At 47.8% G+C, this 18833-nt stretch overlaps 1 protein-coding gene across 8 annotated transcripts in view; it reads left to right on the forward strand.

Moving 5' to 3' along the window:
* BRF1 (BRF1 general transcription factor IIIB subunit) overlaps nt 1-18833 on the forward strand; it is a gene marked incomplete at its 5' end in the record, with an annotated part of 71371 nt that overhangs the window by 8327 nt on the left and 44211 nt on the right. For 6 of the 8 annotated variants that reach the window (XM_082681786.1, XM_082681787.1, XM_082681788.1 and 3 more), the window contains 2 exons: nt 5-85; nt 18030-18203. In XM_082681786.1, coding sequence (XP_082537912.1) covers nt 5-85; nt 18030-18203 — 255 coding nt within the window. The remainder of the gene's footprint in view (nt 1-4; nt 86-18029; nt 18204-18833) is intronic. The other 2 variants (XM_082681791.1, XM_082681793.1) reach the window with 2 other exon arrangements.

Genomic DNA, 18833 nt, shown 5'->3' on the forward strand with positions numbered 1-18833 from the left:
CCAGGTGCTGGCAAAACCCCGACCCTGGGCGGCGGCTTCCACGTGAACCTGGGAAAGGAGTCAAGAGCACAGACCCTGCAGAACGGTATTTCCCGCCGTGGGTGCTGCTGGAAGAGGGTGGGCTCCTGAGGCGGGACAGGGACGTGGGACGAAGGATAAGAGTGACAGCCTGCCGTGACCCCCCGCATCCTTGTCACCAAGCCAGTGCAGGCCCCACTTCTGGGAGGACTTGTTGGCGGAGTCCCCTCCCCGGGTTGTCAGGACCCTGCCTGGGTGCCCTGCAGTGCCCTGGGCCTCCTGTAGGGGCTCTCTGCCAGGGCTACTCTGAGGTCTCTGGACCCTAACGGGCCCACACCTGTTACAGTTTCAGTCGCGATAAGCACAGGAAAAACAAATTTATAGCAGTTTGATGTGTGGTGCCACTTTTGTTGTATTTTGTAACCATCCCAGTCCACAACAGATTGGAGAAATGTCTGTTCAAACCTTGGCCTGGGGGCTTCCCTGGTGGCGCAGTGGTTGCGAGTCCGCCTGCCGATGCAGGGGACGCGGGTTCGTGCCCCGGTCCGGGAGGATCCCACATGCCGCGGAGCAGCTGGGCCCGTGAGCCATGGCCACTGAGCCTGCGCGTCCGGAGCCTGTGCCCCGCAACGGGAGAGGCCACAGCAGTGAGAGGCCCAAGTGCTGCTAAAAAAAAACCAAAACAAACCTTGGCCTGTTTTTAATTGGGTTATTTGTCTTCTTATTGAATCGTAAAAATTCTTTATGTGTTTTAGATACAAGTCTCTCTTATCAGTTATATGACGTGCAGAAAATTTTCACCCGTTCTGTGGGTTTCTTCACTCTCTTGGTGGTATGCTTTGAAGCACAAAGGTTTTCAATTTTGATGATGTGCGGTTTATTTACTCCTTTGTTGCCTGTGCTTTTTGTGTCGTAAGAAAGGTTGCCTGATTCAATCCAAATCGCAAAGATTTATGCTTATGTTTCCTTCTGAGTGTTGTGGTTTTAGCTCTTAGGTTGAGGTTTTGATCCCCTCTTAGTTTTTGTGTCTAGTGTAAGGTAAGGGCCCTACTTCACTCTGTTGCATGTGGATATCCAGCTTTCTCAGCATCATTTGCTGAACAGACTGTATTCAGTTGGCACCCTTGTCAAAAGTCAGTGACCGTAAACGTGAGGGTTTGGATTCTCACCTCTGTTCCACTGGCCTGTGTCTGTCCTTTTGCTAGTATCACACTGTTTTGCTTATTGCATCTTTGTAGCAAGTTCTGAAATCAGGAAGTGTGAGTCCTCCCAATTTGTTCTTCATTTTTAACATTGTTTTGTTGACTATTCTGAGTCCCTTGAATTTACATATGATTTTAGGTTCAGTTTGTCAGTTTCTGCAAAGCAGCCAGCTGGGATTCTGATAGGGATTTACATTGACTCTGTAGACCAATTCGGGGAGTATTGCTGTCTTAACAAGATGAAGTCTTCTGAGACCGGAACGTGGAATGTCTTTCCATTGATTTAGGTCTTCCATAATTTGTTTCAACAATTTTTATGGTTTTCAGAGTATAAGTTGTACATTTCTTTGCTAAATTTATTCCTAAATATTTTATTCTTTTTGACTATTGTAAATTGAATTGCTCTTTACATTTCATTTTTTGGTTGTTTGTTGCCAGTGTATAGAAATATGAGAGGTATTTGTATATTGATCTTGTGTCCTGCAGCCCTTGAAAAACCCACATATTATAATAGTTTTTTTAGCGGATTCCTGAGAATTTTCTATATATAAGATCACGACATCTGAAAATAGATATAGCTTTGCTATACTTTCTAATCTAGACACTTTTATTTTTTTTTTTTTTTGCGGTACGCGGGCCTCTCACTGCTGTGGCCTCTCCCGTTGCGGAGCACAGGCTCCGGACGCGCAGGCTCAGCAGCCATGGCTCACGGGCCCAGCCACTCCGCGGCATGTGGGATCCTCCCGGACCGGGGCACGAACCCGCGTCCCCTGCATCGGCAGGCGGACTCCCAACCACTGCGCCACCGGGGAAGCCCTAGACACCTTTTAATTTTCTTCCCTGACAGCCCTGGCTAGAACCTCCAGCACCACGGTGAATCCAGGTGTCTTATTCCTGATTTCAGGAGAAGTGTTCAGTCTCTCACCATTAAGTGTGATGTTGGCTGTGGTGAGCTCAGGCAGGGACACCCTCTGCTGGGACCTCTCAGACACTCTGTGAGGACGCTGTCAGGAAGGTTATGGCACATAAGAGTGCCTCCGTCTTGGGCATGTCCCTAAGCGCCGCGATCTTCACTTGCACGCTGGGAAGATGGGCTTGGTGAGTTCCTTACCTATATGCTGGTCACCTTCTCCTTGGCTCTCGAGGACCCGCCTCCTGTTGCTGCTGTGGATGGGAGTGGCCAGCATAGACTCGGCCAGCAACTCCTCCGTCCAGTAGGGCTGACATCCACGTCGGCTGACTACCGTGAGGGCAGGTGGTGGGCTTCCAATTATGACTCGCGTCAAAATGTTGTAAATTTCCCATTGAGCTTTCTCCTCTGACCCCATGGGTTTGTTAGTGTCGTTGGCTCTCCCAGCTTGACTCTTCTGTGTTTAGAGCTCATACTCTGTTGGGTTTCAGTCTTTTGAAATGATTTGACGCTTGCGTTAGGGCCCAACATATGGTCAATTACAATCAGTTTGGGCACCTGAAAATATTTTTCTGCAAAAAGTGGGGTGTTCTGTACATGTCACTTGGGTCAGATTTCCTCCCAGTGCTCACTGATTTTGGTTCTGCTTGTCTGTCTGTCTGTCACTGAAAGGGCATATTAAGATCTCCATGATGATTGTGGGTTTGTCCATTTCTACCCATAGTTTTGTTGGTCTTTTGTTTTGCCTGTTTTAAGACTATGTGTATAGAAGTTTAGCGCATACAAACTTATTTATTTATTTAGGCCGTGCTGCGCAGCTTGCAGGGTCTCAGTTCCTAAACCAGGGACTGAACCCAGGCCACGGTGGTGAAAGCCCGGAATCCTAACTACTAGGCCACCAGGGAGCTCCTTAGTGAACACAAATTCACAATTATTCCTGGCTGGTAGCTTGAGTCCCCGTTGCTAGAGTAGTGCCCTGGCCTTCAGCCCCACTTGTGCTGGCCCACTTCCACCCCTTTCCCCTAGCTGGTGCTGTCACATAATGTTTCTTTTTCTCTGTGGCTGACTTGAAGATCTTCTGCACATGAAGAAGTTTATCCCCTATAGAGAGTGTATCTATTTCCAGACTTCCCTGGTGGCACAGTGGTTAAGAATCCGCCTGCCGGGCTTCCCTGGTGGCGCAGTGGTTGAGAGTCCGCCTGCCAGTGCAGGGGACACGGGTTCGAGCTCTGGTCTGGGAATATCCCACATGCTGCAGAGCAGCTAAGCCCATGCACCACAGCTGCTGAGCCTGAGCTCTAGAGCCTGCGAGCCACAACTGCTGAGCCCATGTGCCACAACTACTGAAACCCACGCGCCTAGAGCCTGTGCCCGGCAACAAGAGATGCCACCGCAATGAGAAGCCTGCGCACCACAACGAAGAGCAGCCCCTGCTCGCCGCAACTAGAGAAAGCCTGCACGCAGCAACAAAGACCTAACACAGCCAAAAATAAATAAATAAATAAATTTATAAGGAAAAAAAAAAAGAACGTATATATTTCCAAAAACCTAGAGTAGGTGGTACATCGGACTCAAATCAGTTGTAGTTGTAAAGAGCAGCATTCATGCAGACGTATTCATGGAAGTGAAACTGGAAACTAGCAATAAAGGAAGATAAATAACCCACCTAATTAAAAAAAAACTTCAGATAGCCCTTGGTTTAAGTACAAAATCAAAGCAGAACTCGCGGACTCCTCGGAACGGGCTCGCTGAGGTCTGAGGCCGAGGTGGAGCCCACTCAGCTGTTCGGGGAGGCCCAGAGCCTGGGGGGCAGCCTACTCTGTCGTCCTCCTCACACCTTTCCTGGGGCTCCTGCCTGGGGTCAGCGGCCAGCGGCCTGGCCCCTGAGGAGGGGCTGGCCCTCCCTCCGCCCACCGTGGTAGGTGTACCCTCCTGTCTTCGGCTGCCTTCCCCGGTGTTATCGTCCTATCTCTGTCTGGGTGGGGGCTGCAGGGACCGAGGGGTGCCGTCTCTCCACAAGGTGCCTCTTTTCTCCGGACCGGACCGGAGCTGACCTGTTGTCCTCCCCCGGGGAAGACTCCTGTCTTTTCACTTCCCACCACCCACCCCCAGTCTGTTGGATTGGGTTGAAATCTATGGATTTAACTTCAGCTGTTACTCTTTGTGTTAGGTTTTGGGTGCCTTTCTTAGAAAACAAGAGAGTTGGGAGAGGAACAGACGGCTTGGACTGTGATTCCGTTCACGCGGGGGTCTGCGCCTCCTGGCCCCCCTCCCTCCCTGGAGGTGTGGTGCCCGCGCAGGTCCCTCTCTAGGGCCGTCTCTGGTTTATTGGGAACGTGCTCAGGTCCCAACTGAGGTGCAGCTCAGTGAGAGAGAAGCCCTGGACTCTTCCCTCCGGGTGCCTGGGCGGGGCTGGAGCGGGCGCCCCACTTAGCGTGGAAAGGGCATCCTGGGTGCCAGCGAGGCGATTTGGTCCAATCTGAGTGTCCGTCTCACTCTCTTTTTCTTGCTTAATTTGGCCCTTTTGGGGTTTTCTGTCTATCTTGGAAGTTCTGAAATGCTTCTAGGCTGGAGCATTGGTCACTGACTTGATGAACCCTTTCACATGGGAGGCATTTCTCAGGGAAACTTTTTATTCTGTTCTTTTTGTTTGTCTGTTTTTCTTCATATAACGTATGTATAGTAACGTGCGTAAAATATGCCAGCCTTAAGTGAACTGCTTGATTAATGTGTATGACTTAAGGCCTGGGCTCAGATCATGGTTGAGCGTGTTTCCTGTACCCCAGGAAGCTCCCCACTGTCGATTAGTTTTACTTGGTTTTCTGCTTCAGACAGCTAGAATCACAGAGAATGTCCTTTTGGTGTGTGTATTTCAGCAGTTTGTTTATTGCCACGTAGGATTTCATTTGTGAATATACCACAACTTATTTATCTGCTTTTCCTATCCATGGACGTTTGGCATCTCCAATTTTGGCTGCCGTGTGTGTTCTTTTTTTTTTTTTAATACGTTTTTACATTCTTTATTTTTAACATTTATTTTATTTTTTTGGCTGCATTGGGTCTTAGTTGTGGCACGCAGGATCTTTGTTGAGGTGTGCAGGATCTTTCTTTGTGGCGCTTGGGCTCTTCGTTGCAGCGCTGGACTTCTCTCTAGTTGCGGCATGTGGACTCTGTAGTTTGCGGCGCATGGGCTCTCTCGTTGAGGTGCACGAGTTCAGTAGTTGTGGTGTGAGGGCTTAGTTGCCCAGCAGCACGTGGGATGTTAATTCTCTGACCAGGGATCTACCCGAGTCCCCTGCATTGGAAGGCAGATTCTTTATCACTGGTTTCCTTTGCTGTGCAAAAGCTTGTAAGTTTGATTAGGTCCCATTTGTTTATTTTTGTTTTTATTTCTGTTGCCTTGGGAGACTGACCTAAGAAAACAGTGGTACAATTTATGTCAGAGAATGTTTTGACTGTGATCTCTTCTAGGAGTTTTACGGTGTCATGTCCTTTATTTATTTATTTATTTGGTTGTGCCGGGTCTTAGTTGTGGCAGGCAGGCTCCTTAGTTGCAGCTCTCAGGCTCCTTAGTTGCGTCTCACCAGCTCCTTGGTTGCAGCATGCAGGCTCCTTAGCTGTGGCATGCAAACTCTTAGTTGTGGCATGCATGTGGCATCTAGTTCCCTGACTAGGAATCAAACCCAGGCCCCCTGCATTGGGAGCATGGAGTCTTATCCACTGCGCCACCAGGGAAGTCCCTATGGTGTCATGTCTTATGTTTAAGTCTTTAAGCTATTTTGAGTTTATTTTTGTGTATGGTGTGAGTGTGTGTTCTAACTTCATTGATTTACATGCATCTGTCCAACTTTCCCAGCACCACTTGCTGAAGAGATTATCTTTCCCATTTTATTTTCTTGCCTCCTTTGTCGAAGATTAATTGACTGTAGGTGTATGGGTTTATTTCTGGGCTCTCTATTGTGTTCCATTGATCTGTAAGTCTGTTTTTGTACCAATACCACACCATTTTGATTACTGTAGCTTCGCAGTATTGTCTGAAGTCTGGGCGAGTTATGCCTCCTGCTGTGTTTTTTTTCCTCAGGATTGCTTTGGCAATTCTGGGTCTTTTATGGTTCCATATAAATTTTTGGGTTATCTGTTCCTGTTCTGTGAAAAGCGTCCTGGGTATTTTGATAGGGATCACATTGAATCTGTAGATTGCTTTGGATAGTGCTGCCCTTTCAACACTATTGATTCTTCCAGTCCAACAGCATGGGATGTCTTTCCATTTCTTTGAATCCTCTTTAATTTCCTTTATTAATGCTTTATAGTTCTCAGCATATAAGTCTTTTACCTCCTTGATCAGGTTTATTCCTAGGTGTATATGTATATATATATATTTTTTGGTGTTATTTCAAGAGGTATTTTTTTTTTACATTCCCTTTCTGATATTTCATTGTTGGTGTAAAGAAATGCAGCCAATTTTTGAATGTTGGTCTTGTATCGTGCTACTTTGCTGAATTCATTTATTAGGTCTAGTAGTTTTTGTGTGGAGTCCTTAGGGTTTTCTATATATAGTACCCTGTCATCTGCATGTAGTGACAATTTTACGTCTTCCCTTCCAATTTAGATACGTTTTATTTCTTTTTCTTGTCTGATTGCTCTGGCTAGGACTTCCAATACTACGTTGAATAGAAGTGGTGAGAGTGGGCATCCTTGTCTTGTTTGAGATTTTAGCAGGAAGGCTTTTAGCTTTTCACTGTTGAGTATTATATTGGCTGTGGGTTTGTCATAAGTGGCTTTTATTATGTTGAGATATGTTCCCTCTATTCCCACTTGGATAAGAGTTTTGATCATAAATGGATGTTGAATCATGTCAAATGCTTTTTCTGCATCATTTGAGATGACCATGTGGTTTTGGACTTTTCTTTTGTTAATGTGGTGTATTACATTGATTGACTTGCGAATGTTGAACCATCCTTGTGAACTTGGGATAAATCCCACTTGGTCGTGGTGTATGATCTTTTTTATTTTTATTTTTTTTGTGGTACGCGGGCCTCTCACTGTTGTGGCCTCTCCCGTTGCAGAGCACAGGCTCCGGATGCGCAGGCTCAGTGGCCATGGCTCACGGGCCTAGCCACTCTGCGGCATGTGGTATCTTCCCGGACCGGGGCATGAACCCGTGTCCCCTGCATCGGCAGGCAGACTCTCAATCACTGCGCCACCAGGGAAGCCCTGTATGATCTTTTTTATGTGTTATTGGATTCGGTTTGCTAATATTTTGTTGAGAATTTTTGCATCTGTGTTCGTCAGAGATATTGGCCTGTCACTTTCTTTTTTGGTGGTGTCTTTGTCTGGTTTTGGTATCAAGGTGATGGTGGCTTCATAGAATGTCTTTGGGAGTGTTCCCTCCTCTTTATTCTTTTGGAAGAGTTTGAGAAGGATTGGTATAAATTCATCTTTGTATGTTTGGTAGAATTTGCTTGTGAAGCCATCTGGTCCTGGACTTTTGTTTGTAGGGAGGTTTTTGTTTTGTTTTGTTTTTTTAACAGATTCTATTTCACTTCTAGTGATTGGTCTGTTCAAATCATCTATTTCTTCTTGATTCAGTTTTGGTGGGCAGTATGTTTCTAGAAAGTTGTTCATTTCTTCTAGGTTGTCAAATTTGTTGCTGTATAGTTGTTCATAGTATTCTCTTATTTTTTTTTTTTTTTGTATTTCTGCGGTGTCAGGTGAGATTTCTCCTTTTTCATTTCTTATTATGTTTATCTGGGTTCTCTTTTCTTCTTGGTGAGCCTGGCCAGAGGTTTGCCAATTGTGTTTACCCTTTCAAAGAACCAGCTCTTGGTTTTACTGATTTTTTTCCCTATTTTTTAAAATCTCTATCTCATTTATTTCCTCCATGATCTTTATTATTTCCTTCCTTCTGCTGACTTTAGGTTTTGTTTGTTCTTCTTTTTCTAATTCTTTTAGGTGGTAGGTTAGGTTGTTTACTTGAGATTTTTCCTGTTTTTTGAAGGCCTGTATTGCTATGAACTTCCCTCTAAGAATTGCTCATGCTGTATCCCATAGATTTTGTATGGTTGTGCTTTCATTGTTGTCTGTCTTAAGGTATTTGTAGCATGTTATTTAGTCTTCATGTAGTCTTCTTTTTTTTTCTTATTTCTTTCCTGTGGTTGATGTCTAGTTTCATTGGCATTTTGGTCAGAGAAGATGCTTGAAATAATTCCTGTAGTTTTAAATTTGTTGAGGTTAGTTTTGTGCCCTAGTATGTGGTCAGTCCTAGAGAGTGTTCCATGTACGTTTGAAAAGAATGTGTATTCTGGTGGTTTTTTATTGGATGTAATGTCCTGAAAGTATCAATTAAGTCTAACTGTTGTATTATTTAGGACCTCTGTTGCCTTATTGATTCTGTCTGGAAGATCTGTCCATTGAATGAGTGGGATGTTAAAGTCTTCTACTGTTACTGTATTCCTATCTTGGTCTGCCTTTATCTGTTAGTATTTGTTTTATGTATTTGGTGCTCCTATATTAGGTGCATATATGTTGATGAGTGTAAAATCCTTTTCTTGTATTGATCCTTTTATCATTATATAGTGTCCTTTATCTTTCCTCATGGCCTTTGTTTTAAAGTCTATTTTGTCTGATACGAATAGTGTGACTCCCATTTTTTGTCATTTCAGTTTGCACGCAATGTCTTTTTCCATTCCCTCACTTCCAATATGTGTGTGTCCTTTGCCCTAAAGTGGGTCTCCTGTAGGCAGCGTGTTATAGGCTCTTTTTTTTAAAAAAAAATTATTTATTTATTTTTGGCTGTGTTGGGTCTTTGTTGCTGTGCGTGGGCTTTCTCTAGTTGTGGTGAGCGGGGGCTACTCTTTGTTGCGGTGTGTGAGTTTCTCATTTCGGTGGCTTTTCTTGCTGTGGAGCACAGGCTCTAGGCGCGTGGGCTTCAGTAGTTGTGGCACATGGGCTCAGTAGTTGTGGCTCACGGGCTTAGTTGCTCTGCGGCATGTGCGATCTTCCCGGACCAGGTCTCGAACCCGTGTCCCAGGCATTGGCAGGCGGATTCCTAACCACTGATCCACCACCAAGGAAGCCTGGCTCTTGTTTTTTTAAACTCCAGTCTGCCACTCTGTGTCTTTTGATTGGAGCATTCAGTCTATTGACATTTAAGGTAATTATTGATACATGTATATTTATTGCCATTTCAGACCTTGTTTTGCAGTTGATTCTTTGTTTCTTCTTTGTTCCTTTCTTTTTGTTTTTCTTTTTGTGGTTTGATGATTTCCTTTCATGCTTGTGTTCTTTTCGGTTTTGGTAAATCTGTTGTATATTTTTGATTTGCGGTTGCCCTGTTTTTCAAGTGTGTCAACGCCTTCTTATATCTGCTTGCTTTAGACTGATAGTCATATAGGCTTAAACACATTCTGAAAAAAAAGAAAAAGAAAAAGAATCTGCATTTTCTTACTGTCCTTCCCCACATTTTATGATTTTGTTGTCCCTTTTTACATCTTCATGTTTATCCTTTTGTTGTTCCTTGTGTTTATCATTGCTTTCACATATAGGTTTTTTTTTCTTTTTGATCTGTTAACTGGATAATTTAAGTGATTTACTGTCCGATTGTGATTTCCTCCTTCCTATATCTTCTTGCTGCTTTTCTATTTAGAGATGACCTTTCAGTATTTCTTTCAGGAGAGGTTTAGTATTGCTGTATTCTTTTCGTTTTTGCTTGTCTGAGAAGTTCTTTATTTCTCCTATTCTACCTGATAGTCTTGCTGGGTAGAGTGTCCTACAGTCGGTTGCAGGGTTTTTTCTTTCAAGACTTTGAGTGTATTTTGCCACTCGCTTCTGGCCTGCAGTGCTTCTGCAGAGAAATCAGCTGATCGCCTTGTGGGAGTTCCCTTGTAATTAACTCCGTTTTTCTCTTGCTGCCTTTAGAATCCTCTCTTTATCTCTACATTTGTCATTTTCATTACAGTATTTCTTGGTGTAGGTCTGTCTGGGTTCATCTTGTTTGGGACCCTCTATACTTCCTGTATCTGGATGTCTGTTTCCTGCTTTAGGTTTGGGAATTTCTCAGCCATAATTTCTTCAAACACATTCTCGGTCCCCTTTTCTCTTTCTTCTCCTTCTGGAATCCCTATTATGTGTACATTGGCTTGCTTTATATTATCCCATATGTCTCTTACATTGCTTTCATTCTTTTCATTTGGCTTTCTGTCTGCTGATTTGATTGGGTAATTTCCACTATTCTGTCCTCCAAGTCACTTATTCTTTCTTCTGCATTATTCATTCTGCTTTTCTGCCTTTAGCTCAGCTTTTGTCTCAGCAAATGAATTTTCTAATTTTTCTTTGCTCCTCTTTCTAGTTCTAGTTCCTTTTTACAGTAATCTGCATTTCTGTCAATAGTCTTTCTTAATTCTTTCAGTATTTTCATTACTGACTTTTTGAACCTGGTGTCTGTTAGACTGAAGAGGTTTCACTGTTCTTTCAGGGGAGTTCTCTTGGTCTTTTAAGTGAGAGTGCTTCCTCTGCCTCTTCATTTTTTTTTTTTTTTTTTTTTTTTTTGCCTCTTCATTTTGTTTATGTTTCCCTTACTCTGTGAGTTCAGGAGAAACAAATCTCTACTGTCGTCCCGGAGGGCTCTGTATATGCCGGCACATCTCTGTGTAGCTTGTGTGGGTTTCATATGTTTTTGGCGTGAGGGCTGTTCTTGCTTTGGACACTTGCTGTCTCCTTCAGCATGTGCCGGCCTTTATCCCCTTGAGAGGGGCGTGCAGGTGCATGGCCCACGCGCACGCTCCCGGGGGGGCGGGGCAGCGGTTGGCTTCTGGTCATGGGTCCCTGGTGGAGGCAGCTGGCTGCACGTACTCCGGGGAGACGGGGCAGTGGTTGGCGCCGGGTCGAGGGACCCTTGGCAGTGGTGGGCTGCCCATGCTCCGGGAAGGTGGGGGCAGTGACCTGCACCTGCTCACAGGACCCTCGGCAGCGCTGGCCCGCACTGCCTCTGAGGTCTGAGATGGCAGCAGCGACTAGCGCCTGCCCCTAGAGCTCTTGCAGGCGGTGCCCTGCCGCGTGAGAGCATGGACAAAGAAGCTCCTATGGTGGGCCTGTTCCTCTCCTTGTGTGCCCCCCAACAGTGGTGCCCTGCCTCTCTGGACTCCCTCATTTGTGGCGCACCACACCCCAGCCCCCTCAGGCTGTCTTCGTGCAGCCAAGCCCGGTCCTCTCCCCAGGGTCTGACCTCCAAAGCCCAAGCCTCAGCACCCAGCCCTCACCGGTCCCCGTGGACGGGCGTCTCAGACTGTGGAGAGCCTGTCGGCACCGATCCTCTGTGCAGGTCTCTCTCTGCTCTGCGCTCCCCTCTGTCCTGACAGATCTCCCCACCAGTGAGGGGACTTCCCATGTGTGGAAAGCTTTCCTCTTTCACAGCTCCCTCCCAGGGCAGAGGTCCTGTCCTGATTCCCTTCTCTCTTTCTTTTTTCCCTTTTTTTTTTGTCCTACCCAGTTACGTGGAGATTTTCTTGCCCTTTTGGAGGTCTGAGGTCTTTTGCCAGCATTCAGTAGATGTTCTGTGAGAGTTCCACAGGTAGATGTATTTTTTATTTTTTATTTTAAAAAATTTTTTGCCGCACCTCGCAGCATGTGGGATCTCAGTTCCCTGACCAGGGATCGAACCCGCGCCCCCTGCCGTGGAAGCGCAGAGTCTTAACCACTGGACCGCCAGGGAAGCCCCTGTAGATGTATTTTTGATGTATCTGTGGGAGGTGAGCTCTGCGTCCTACTTCTCCACCATCTTGATCCGCTCCCTTGAGGTTTGCATTTTTCACTGTGGACATCCAGTTACAACACCATTTATCAAAGAGACCATTCTTTCCTAGTCAATTGCATTGGTCCATTTGCCATAAATAAAGTGGCCGTAGACGGAGGAGTCAATTCCAGACTCTGGTAAGACACCACAGACACACTCTGTAACTGCTGTCGGTTGGTCTGTCTGTCCTGAGCTAGTGCTACATCGTCCTGATCGCTGGGCATTCCAGTGATAACGTGGTGGTGTGAGTTCTCCAGCTTTGTTGTTCTAGCTCGTTCATTCTAGCTCCTTTGCGTTTCAAAATAAATGTTAGAACCAGCTTGTTGGTTTCCACAGGGAAACCTGCCGGTTTTTTGATTGGGATTTGCATTGAATCTATAGATCAATTTGTGGAGAATTGTTTCGTTTACTTATGAAATCTAATAGTTTATAAATTCTCTCCTTCATTAACACTCATGTGGTCTGGGACTAGACATTATTGCTTCTTCCTTTCCCGTCTTTATGGTCATCATTTATTTTCAGGGCTTTGTTACACTTTTATTGCTGTGTGTTGCTACACTCTCCAGGGAGGTGCTGAATAGAATGGTGGGATTGGGTGTTCTTGTCTGATTCCTGACAGTGATGGGAAGTGGTCAGTATTTCTCTGTTATTGAGAATGATGTTAGCATTTTGTCACATGCTTCTTTGTATTATTGAAATGATGATATATTTTTTCTGTTAATTTTGTTATTGTAATTGATTACGCCGATTGATTTTGTGAATGGGAAGCTCACCCCACATTTCTGGAATAAATCTCATTGGGTCTTGACACCTTGTTCTTTTTTTTGTTCTCTTAAGAGCTGTGTGTGATTTACCTGTTTCTTCTTTAAATGTGTGGAAGAATTTACTAGCGAAGCCATCTGGGCTTTGAGTTTTCCTTGTAAGGAGATTTTAATTACAGATACATTTCTTTAACAGGACAATTTTAAATAGGATTTTACTGGGCCCACTTAGGTTTTCTATTTCTTCTTGTCAGTTTTGGTAAGATGTGCTTTTCAATTTAATATCTGTTTCAGTAATTCAAATTCAGATTTGTTGCCATAGTCTTTCATAATATTCTCTTATGCTTTTAATGTGTTTCCTGGATTTTTAGTGATGTTCTCCTTTTATTCCTGACATCAGTAATTTATGCTTTATCCCTTTTTCTCTTGATTGATCTTGCTAGGAATTTATCAGTTTAGCAATTGTGTTAATCTTTTCAAAGAGTGCATTTGGCTTTGTTGATCTGCTGTCTGTTTGCTATTTGATTGGGTTCTGTTCTTTATTATTCTCTTTCTTCCACATCTTCTGTGTAGTTCATTATTCTTTTTTGGCTTCTTAAGTTGGAAACTTCATCAGTTTTTCAGGCTTTCTTTTTCTACTATTTGCATTTAAGATGTACATTTCTCTAAGCTTTGGTCTAGCTGTAACGTCCAAGTTTTGAGATAGCTATTTCTTTTTTTGTTTTTTTTGTTGTTGTTGTTGTTGTCGAAGTATAGTTGATTTACCATGTTGTGTTACAGATAGCTATTTCTCCTTTTAGTTCTGTGGATTTTTTTAAAGTTTTTATTTAAAATGGTGTCAGACCTGCAGACTTACAGCAGAGTTGCAGATACAGCGTCCTGAGCATTCCGGTTCCCAGCTTTCCCGGTAACACACACATGGTCCGTAACCTTGGCACAGTGATCCATGCTGAGAAGGTGTGGCACGTGGCACAGGGCTGCTGACGACGCTGCACACCTGGCTCCCTGTCCCGGTCTGCCCACTCATGCCCTCTCTGCTTCAGGGTCCAGTCAGGGCCCCCGGGATGCATGTAGCCTCACCTTCCATAGTCTCCTCCCATCTGTGACAGTTTCTCCCAACCTGGACACACGGGAAGAGTCCTGGGTGGGTGTTTTATAGAAGGTTCCTCAGTTTGAGTTTGCTGTGGATTCTGGGGGGAGATCCCACAAAGACGTGGCGCCTTTCTCTTTGCCCCATAACAGGGCTACCTCAGGTCATGTGACTTGGCTCTGGTGATGTTGGCCTAGAACACTGCCAGGGTCCTCCACAAAATGTCTCACGTGTTTCTTTTCCATCCTCTGCCCCTTAGAAGCAACTCACTGAGTCCAGCCGCACTCAGAAACGGGAGGGAAACTGAGTCCACCTCCCCGGGGAGGGGGGATGTTAATGTGCACATGTTACTGCAAGATTGCAGGGAGGAACTTAGTGGCTGTGCAATACCCTGCTTCTCCCTGAAGCCTTGCCTGCTGCTCCCAGTGGCCCTCAGCAGATCTTTCCTGCAGCAGCGCCTTTTGTGCTAAGGCCCTCATCCCTGCACCATTTTAGTCTTCGGAATTCTGTCAGGTAGCATTGTCCCTTTCCTGTTAGTTCTGTCAAGTTTTACTTTGTATGTTTTGAAGGTAAGCTATTAAGTACATACTGTTGCCCACCTTCAAATACAACAGCCAGTTATGTTACCAGCAACATGAGTTTACTCGGGAGAGGCAGGGGAATTGCAGTTCGGGACCCGCAAGCTATGGCAAACCACAGGCAAGTCCTGCAACAATGGAGAGGAGCCTTATTTTATGGGTGGGGGGGGCGGGGGAAGGAGGAAGTTGGGCGGGACTGCTTTGAAGGTTTTCCAGTCTCCATTGAAGGAAAGTGAGAGTTGAGGGTGGTGGCGGTTTCTCATTGGCTGGGCTGATGCTGGGCCGGGAGAAAATCTTCCTTCCTCTTCCCAGGGCAGCGCACCAGCTTCTTCCTGCCCAGAAACGCGAAGCAAGCTGGGAAGGAGGGCCTGGTGTGGGAGCGCCCCCTTCAGGGCTTCCTGCCTCCGTTTTAAGCGAGTTGCCCTTATTAATTTCCACACTGTAGGGCTGTTATTTCTTCCTGTGGTGTTCGTATGTTCTTATCACATGCCCTCTTTATTTCTAGTAATCCTTCTTGCCTAAAAGTCTGCTCCCTGTCTGGAGGGAGAGGCCTGCCCATGTCAGCTGTGAGCCTCCCTCTGTGGTTTGTCACCTGGCAGCTGCCCTTCTCCTTTGGGGCTGCATTCTGGGAGGGTCCCTTCCTCCAACTCCTAGCTCTCTTTTTATTTTTATTTATTTATTTATAAATTTATTTTATTTACTTATTTTTGGCTGCGTTGGGTCTTCGTTGCTACACTTGGACTTTCTCTGTTTGCGGCGAGCGGGGGCTATTCTTCGTTGCGGTGCGTGGGCTTCTCACTGCGGTAGCTTCTCTTGTTACGGAGCACGGGCTCTAGGCGCACGGGCTTCAGTAGTCATGGTGCACGAGCTCAGTAGTTGTGGCTTGCGGGCTCTAGTGCACAGGCTCGGTAATTGTGGCACATGGGCTTAGTTGCTCCACTGCATGTGGGATCTTCCTGGACCAGGGCTCGAACCCGTGTCCCCTGCATTGGCAGGCGGATTCTTAACTGCTGTGCCACCAAGGAAGCCCCGGACTGTGTCTTTTTAATTACAGCCTATTCATACATTTCTATGAATCAACATCTTTCTAATATTTTGAGGTTATGATGGGGCTTGCCAAGCTCTCTTCTGTTAGCAGTCTGCTTGTGGAGCTTGGTGTTTCTCCCTCTTCATGTTGGCGTTTTCTACAGATTCTCAGTTGTTAGTTCATGTTTATACGAACGCGGGTCTTAAATTGAACTCTTTACATCTGTCGCCCACCTGGGGCACCCATTGGCTTCTGAGTGCCCCTGGATGTGACCATGGGAGTGGCTTCTAGTGTGTCGCTGCGTGGGGACAGGTGTGACATGCTAGTGCACCGTGAGTCAGGCCAGCTGCACAGGCCTGGCTGGCGCTGTGAAGGTCCTTCCGGCCCGAGGGAGGCTTCTGGGGGAAGCCCTGTGATGTCGTGGCTTAGCTTCCTGAGCTGGGCCAGGTTAGACCCTCCTTCCACATGTTCCCGGGGCACTTGCCTGCCCGCATGCTGCTCTGTGTTCATTCTCGTGCTCTCTGCCGTCACCACCGTCCTGGAAGGATGCTGTTTGGCCACCGTCTCGAAGGGAGAAGCAGGCCTTATTTTTACAAAATGTCAAAAATTTGAACGCCCTCTGTGCTAGTGCGTTGCCTTTTTGCATTCATTTACTATTCCAAGGAGAGGAAGCTGTGGTTGGTTAATCAGGAGTCTGTTTTACATGAGTTTGCATTTGTTAATAACATCTTCGTGCATTTAAAAGCTGCACACATGCCTGCGTCATATGATTTGTTCAGTCTGCCAATTGTGCTGCTGAACTTGCGTGAATTAAAAACTCATTTGGGGGGGTGGGGAGTAACTGCCAGTGGGTACAGGGTTTCCTTTTGGGTGATGAAAATGTACCAAGGTGTGGTAAGGGTCGCACAACTCTGTGAACATACTAAACCACTCAACCTGTAAACATTTTAAGTGGGCAAATGTTACAGTACGTGACTTACATTGCAATAAAGATGTTATAACTTACTGTAATAACTTCAAGCCCCCCAAGCTGCTGGGGGGGCCCTGGCCCATGGTGTGGGGGGTGGGGTGGGTCCTGGCGTCTGTGAGCTCCTCTGGGGAGCATCTCTCTCTCACCTTCCGTTGCAGGAGCTCCCAAACGCGCACTGAGGAGCTGGCTGGGAGCGAGACCCCGGCATTAGCAGGTCTCCCATCCGCCGCCCCGTTTACCTCCGAGCCGGCTGGGCTGCGGAGTGGACCGCGTTTGTCTGTCTGGTGTGTCTGGCGTGAGAGCATGCAGTGCTGACGGGGAGCCAGTGCCCAGCCTCCCTGTCTTTCTGTCCAGATGGTCAGTATGTCGGCTGTTCCCCGGACTCGGCTCTGGCACGGCGAGCGTGATCCCTTGTCACTGCAACCTGACCAGAGGCCTCAGAGCTGTGTGGGCTCCAGGCGAGCTTTGCTGGGGGTCGAGGGAGCAGGGCCACAAAGGGCAGGGACGCTTCTGGGACATGCTGACTGCCTGATGCCACGGTCGTCAGGCCCATCCCTGGGCTGCCAGCCTGCGTGCCTGTGGCCGGCTCCCCGGGGCGCTGGCTCTCTGGGTGCCCACCTTTGGCCGGCGGTCAGTGTTGGCGTGTGTGGGGTGTGTGGGCCATACCGTTAGCGGCCGAGGCTGGAGGAGACCACACAGCCCTCGCTTCCCTGAGCCCATGGTCCTTGTCAAAGAGCGCAGCGGAATCGGCTCTTAGCTCTTTGTGGGCGAAGCAGAGGTCCCTGGCCCAGCGTAGGGCGGCCTTCGCCAGAGGAGAGAGGGTCTCGGGTGCCGAGGACACTGGGTGGAACTGGAGTCTGTGCTGGGACCTGTCTGCTCGCTGTGCCAACACAGCACATGGAGGTGGGTGTGGGCTGGGCCTGGAGCAGAGACGTAGGAAGCTGTGGGCGCTCTGGCTCACAAGGGCAACGCGCTGCCGCGTGCGGGATGGCCCACGATGGCTCGCTGGTGTGTGGGCAGCATGTCTGCTTCCTCTCTTGCTGCCGTCTTTTGGCCCACAGCTTCTGAGATGGCCTTGCTTCATTAAGAGGTGTGGACACAGACTGTGGCCCGGGTCAGCTGACATCCTGGCCGTGCGAGGGCCCGCGCCCCTCCCTCCCTGAATCTGCCTGTGCTGTCCGTGGCCTCACCGAGGCTGGTGGGGGGGCCTTAGGGAAGGCTGGGTGGGCATGACCCACCCCCTGGCTGTGGGAGCAGGAGGCAGAGCCTGGGGAGCTCACCCACGGGGAGGGGGCGTTTGAGGTTGAGTGTGTGGAACTTGCTGGCCATATTGTTTAATGGTGTTCAGCACCAGGCTGGCCGGCCTGCACAGAGCCCTTTCCAGACACACTGAGCTCAGGGCCCTTGAGAAGGGCCCTTGCCCCCTGGGCCTGATGCCACTCCAGCCTGGAGGGGAGCGTCTCACTGCACGTGAAATAATAGGAAATTTGCATCCAGTGTCCATACATAAAATTTTACTGGAACCCATGCAAAAAGTGAACTTAAAAGTGTAAAAGGAAAAGGGTAGATCTTCACTTTCCATCTTAAATTGCTGAGGCGGTCGTGTGACCCTTTTATTTTTAACAAAGTTGTCAGTTAACGGACAGTTGGGAACCCGCGGTAACGTTTCATGTTGTGTCCTAGGGAGGCGTCAGATCCATCATCTGGGGAACCAGCTGCAGCTGAACCAACACTGCCTGGACACAGCCTTCAACTTCTTCAAGATGGCCGTGAGCAAGCACCTGACCCGTGGCCGGAAGATGGCCCACGTGATCGCGGCCTGCCTCTACCTGGTGTGCCGGACGGAAGGCACCCCGCGTATCCTTTGGTTTGGGGACCTCTTGGAGGACCCCATCTTGGCTCTTGGTCAGCCTCCCTCTGCTGTCGGGCTCCGTGTCCCAGTAGCTTAGTGTTTGTGTTTAATTGGAGCACCTTGTTGGATTAACCGTCTGGACGGATAGGAGACTTTCACAGATTGAGGAGCTGGGCAGCTGGGTGCCCGTCCCCCCTCGGCCCCTGGGGAGGACTCTTCAGCATCTTCCTGCGGCTGGCCAGTTGCAGCCAGGCCGGTGTCCCGAGGGGCTGCTGACCTCATCCCCTCCTCGCCAGCCCCGCCTTCTCCGAGAGCACGGTGCTCTGCTCTCCCCTTGTGCCTGGACGGTGGGGCGCCCTCGGCTGCCCTGCAGGCGTTTGCGTGTGTCGGGAATTCTGTCCATCGCGCCTTCCTGAAGAGGGCCTTCTGGGGCCTTCTGGCCCCTCCACTTGGCCTCTGCTCTCGCTGCCTCCTCGTGTCTCTTTTCCCCTCGCCTCTCCTTGCAGGACCCACGCTCCTGGCCCTGTGTCCTCGTACTTATGTGACAGCACGTGCCCCGTGGCTTCTGAGAACGGGCGCCTCTGAGCATCTGACCCCCTGTGGTCTTCCCTCTGCCCAAGCTTTGGGGATAGTCT

Source organism: Grampus griseus (assembly GCF_964374135.1).
Source record: "Grampus griseus genome assembly, chromosome: 2".
Lineage (NCBI taxonomy): Eukaryota > Metazoa > Chordata > Mammalia > Artiodactyla > Delphinidae > Grampus > Grampus griseus.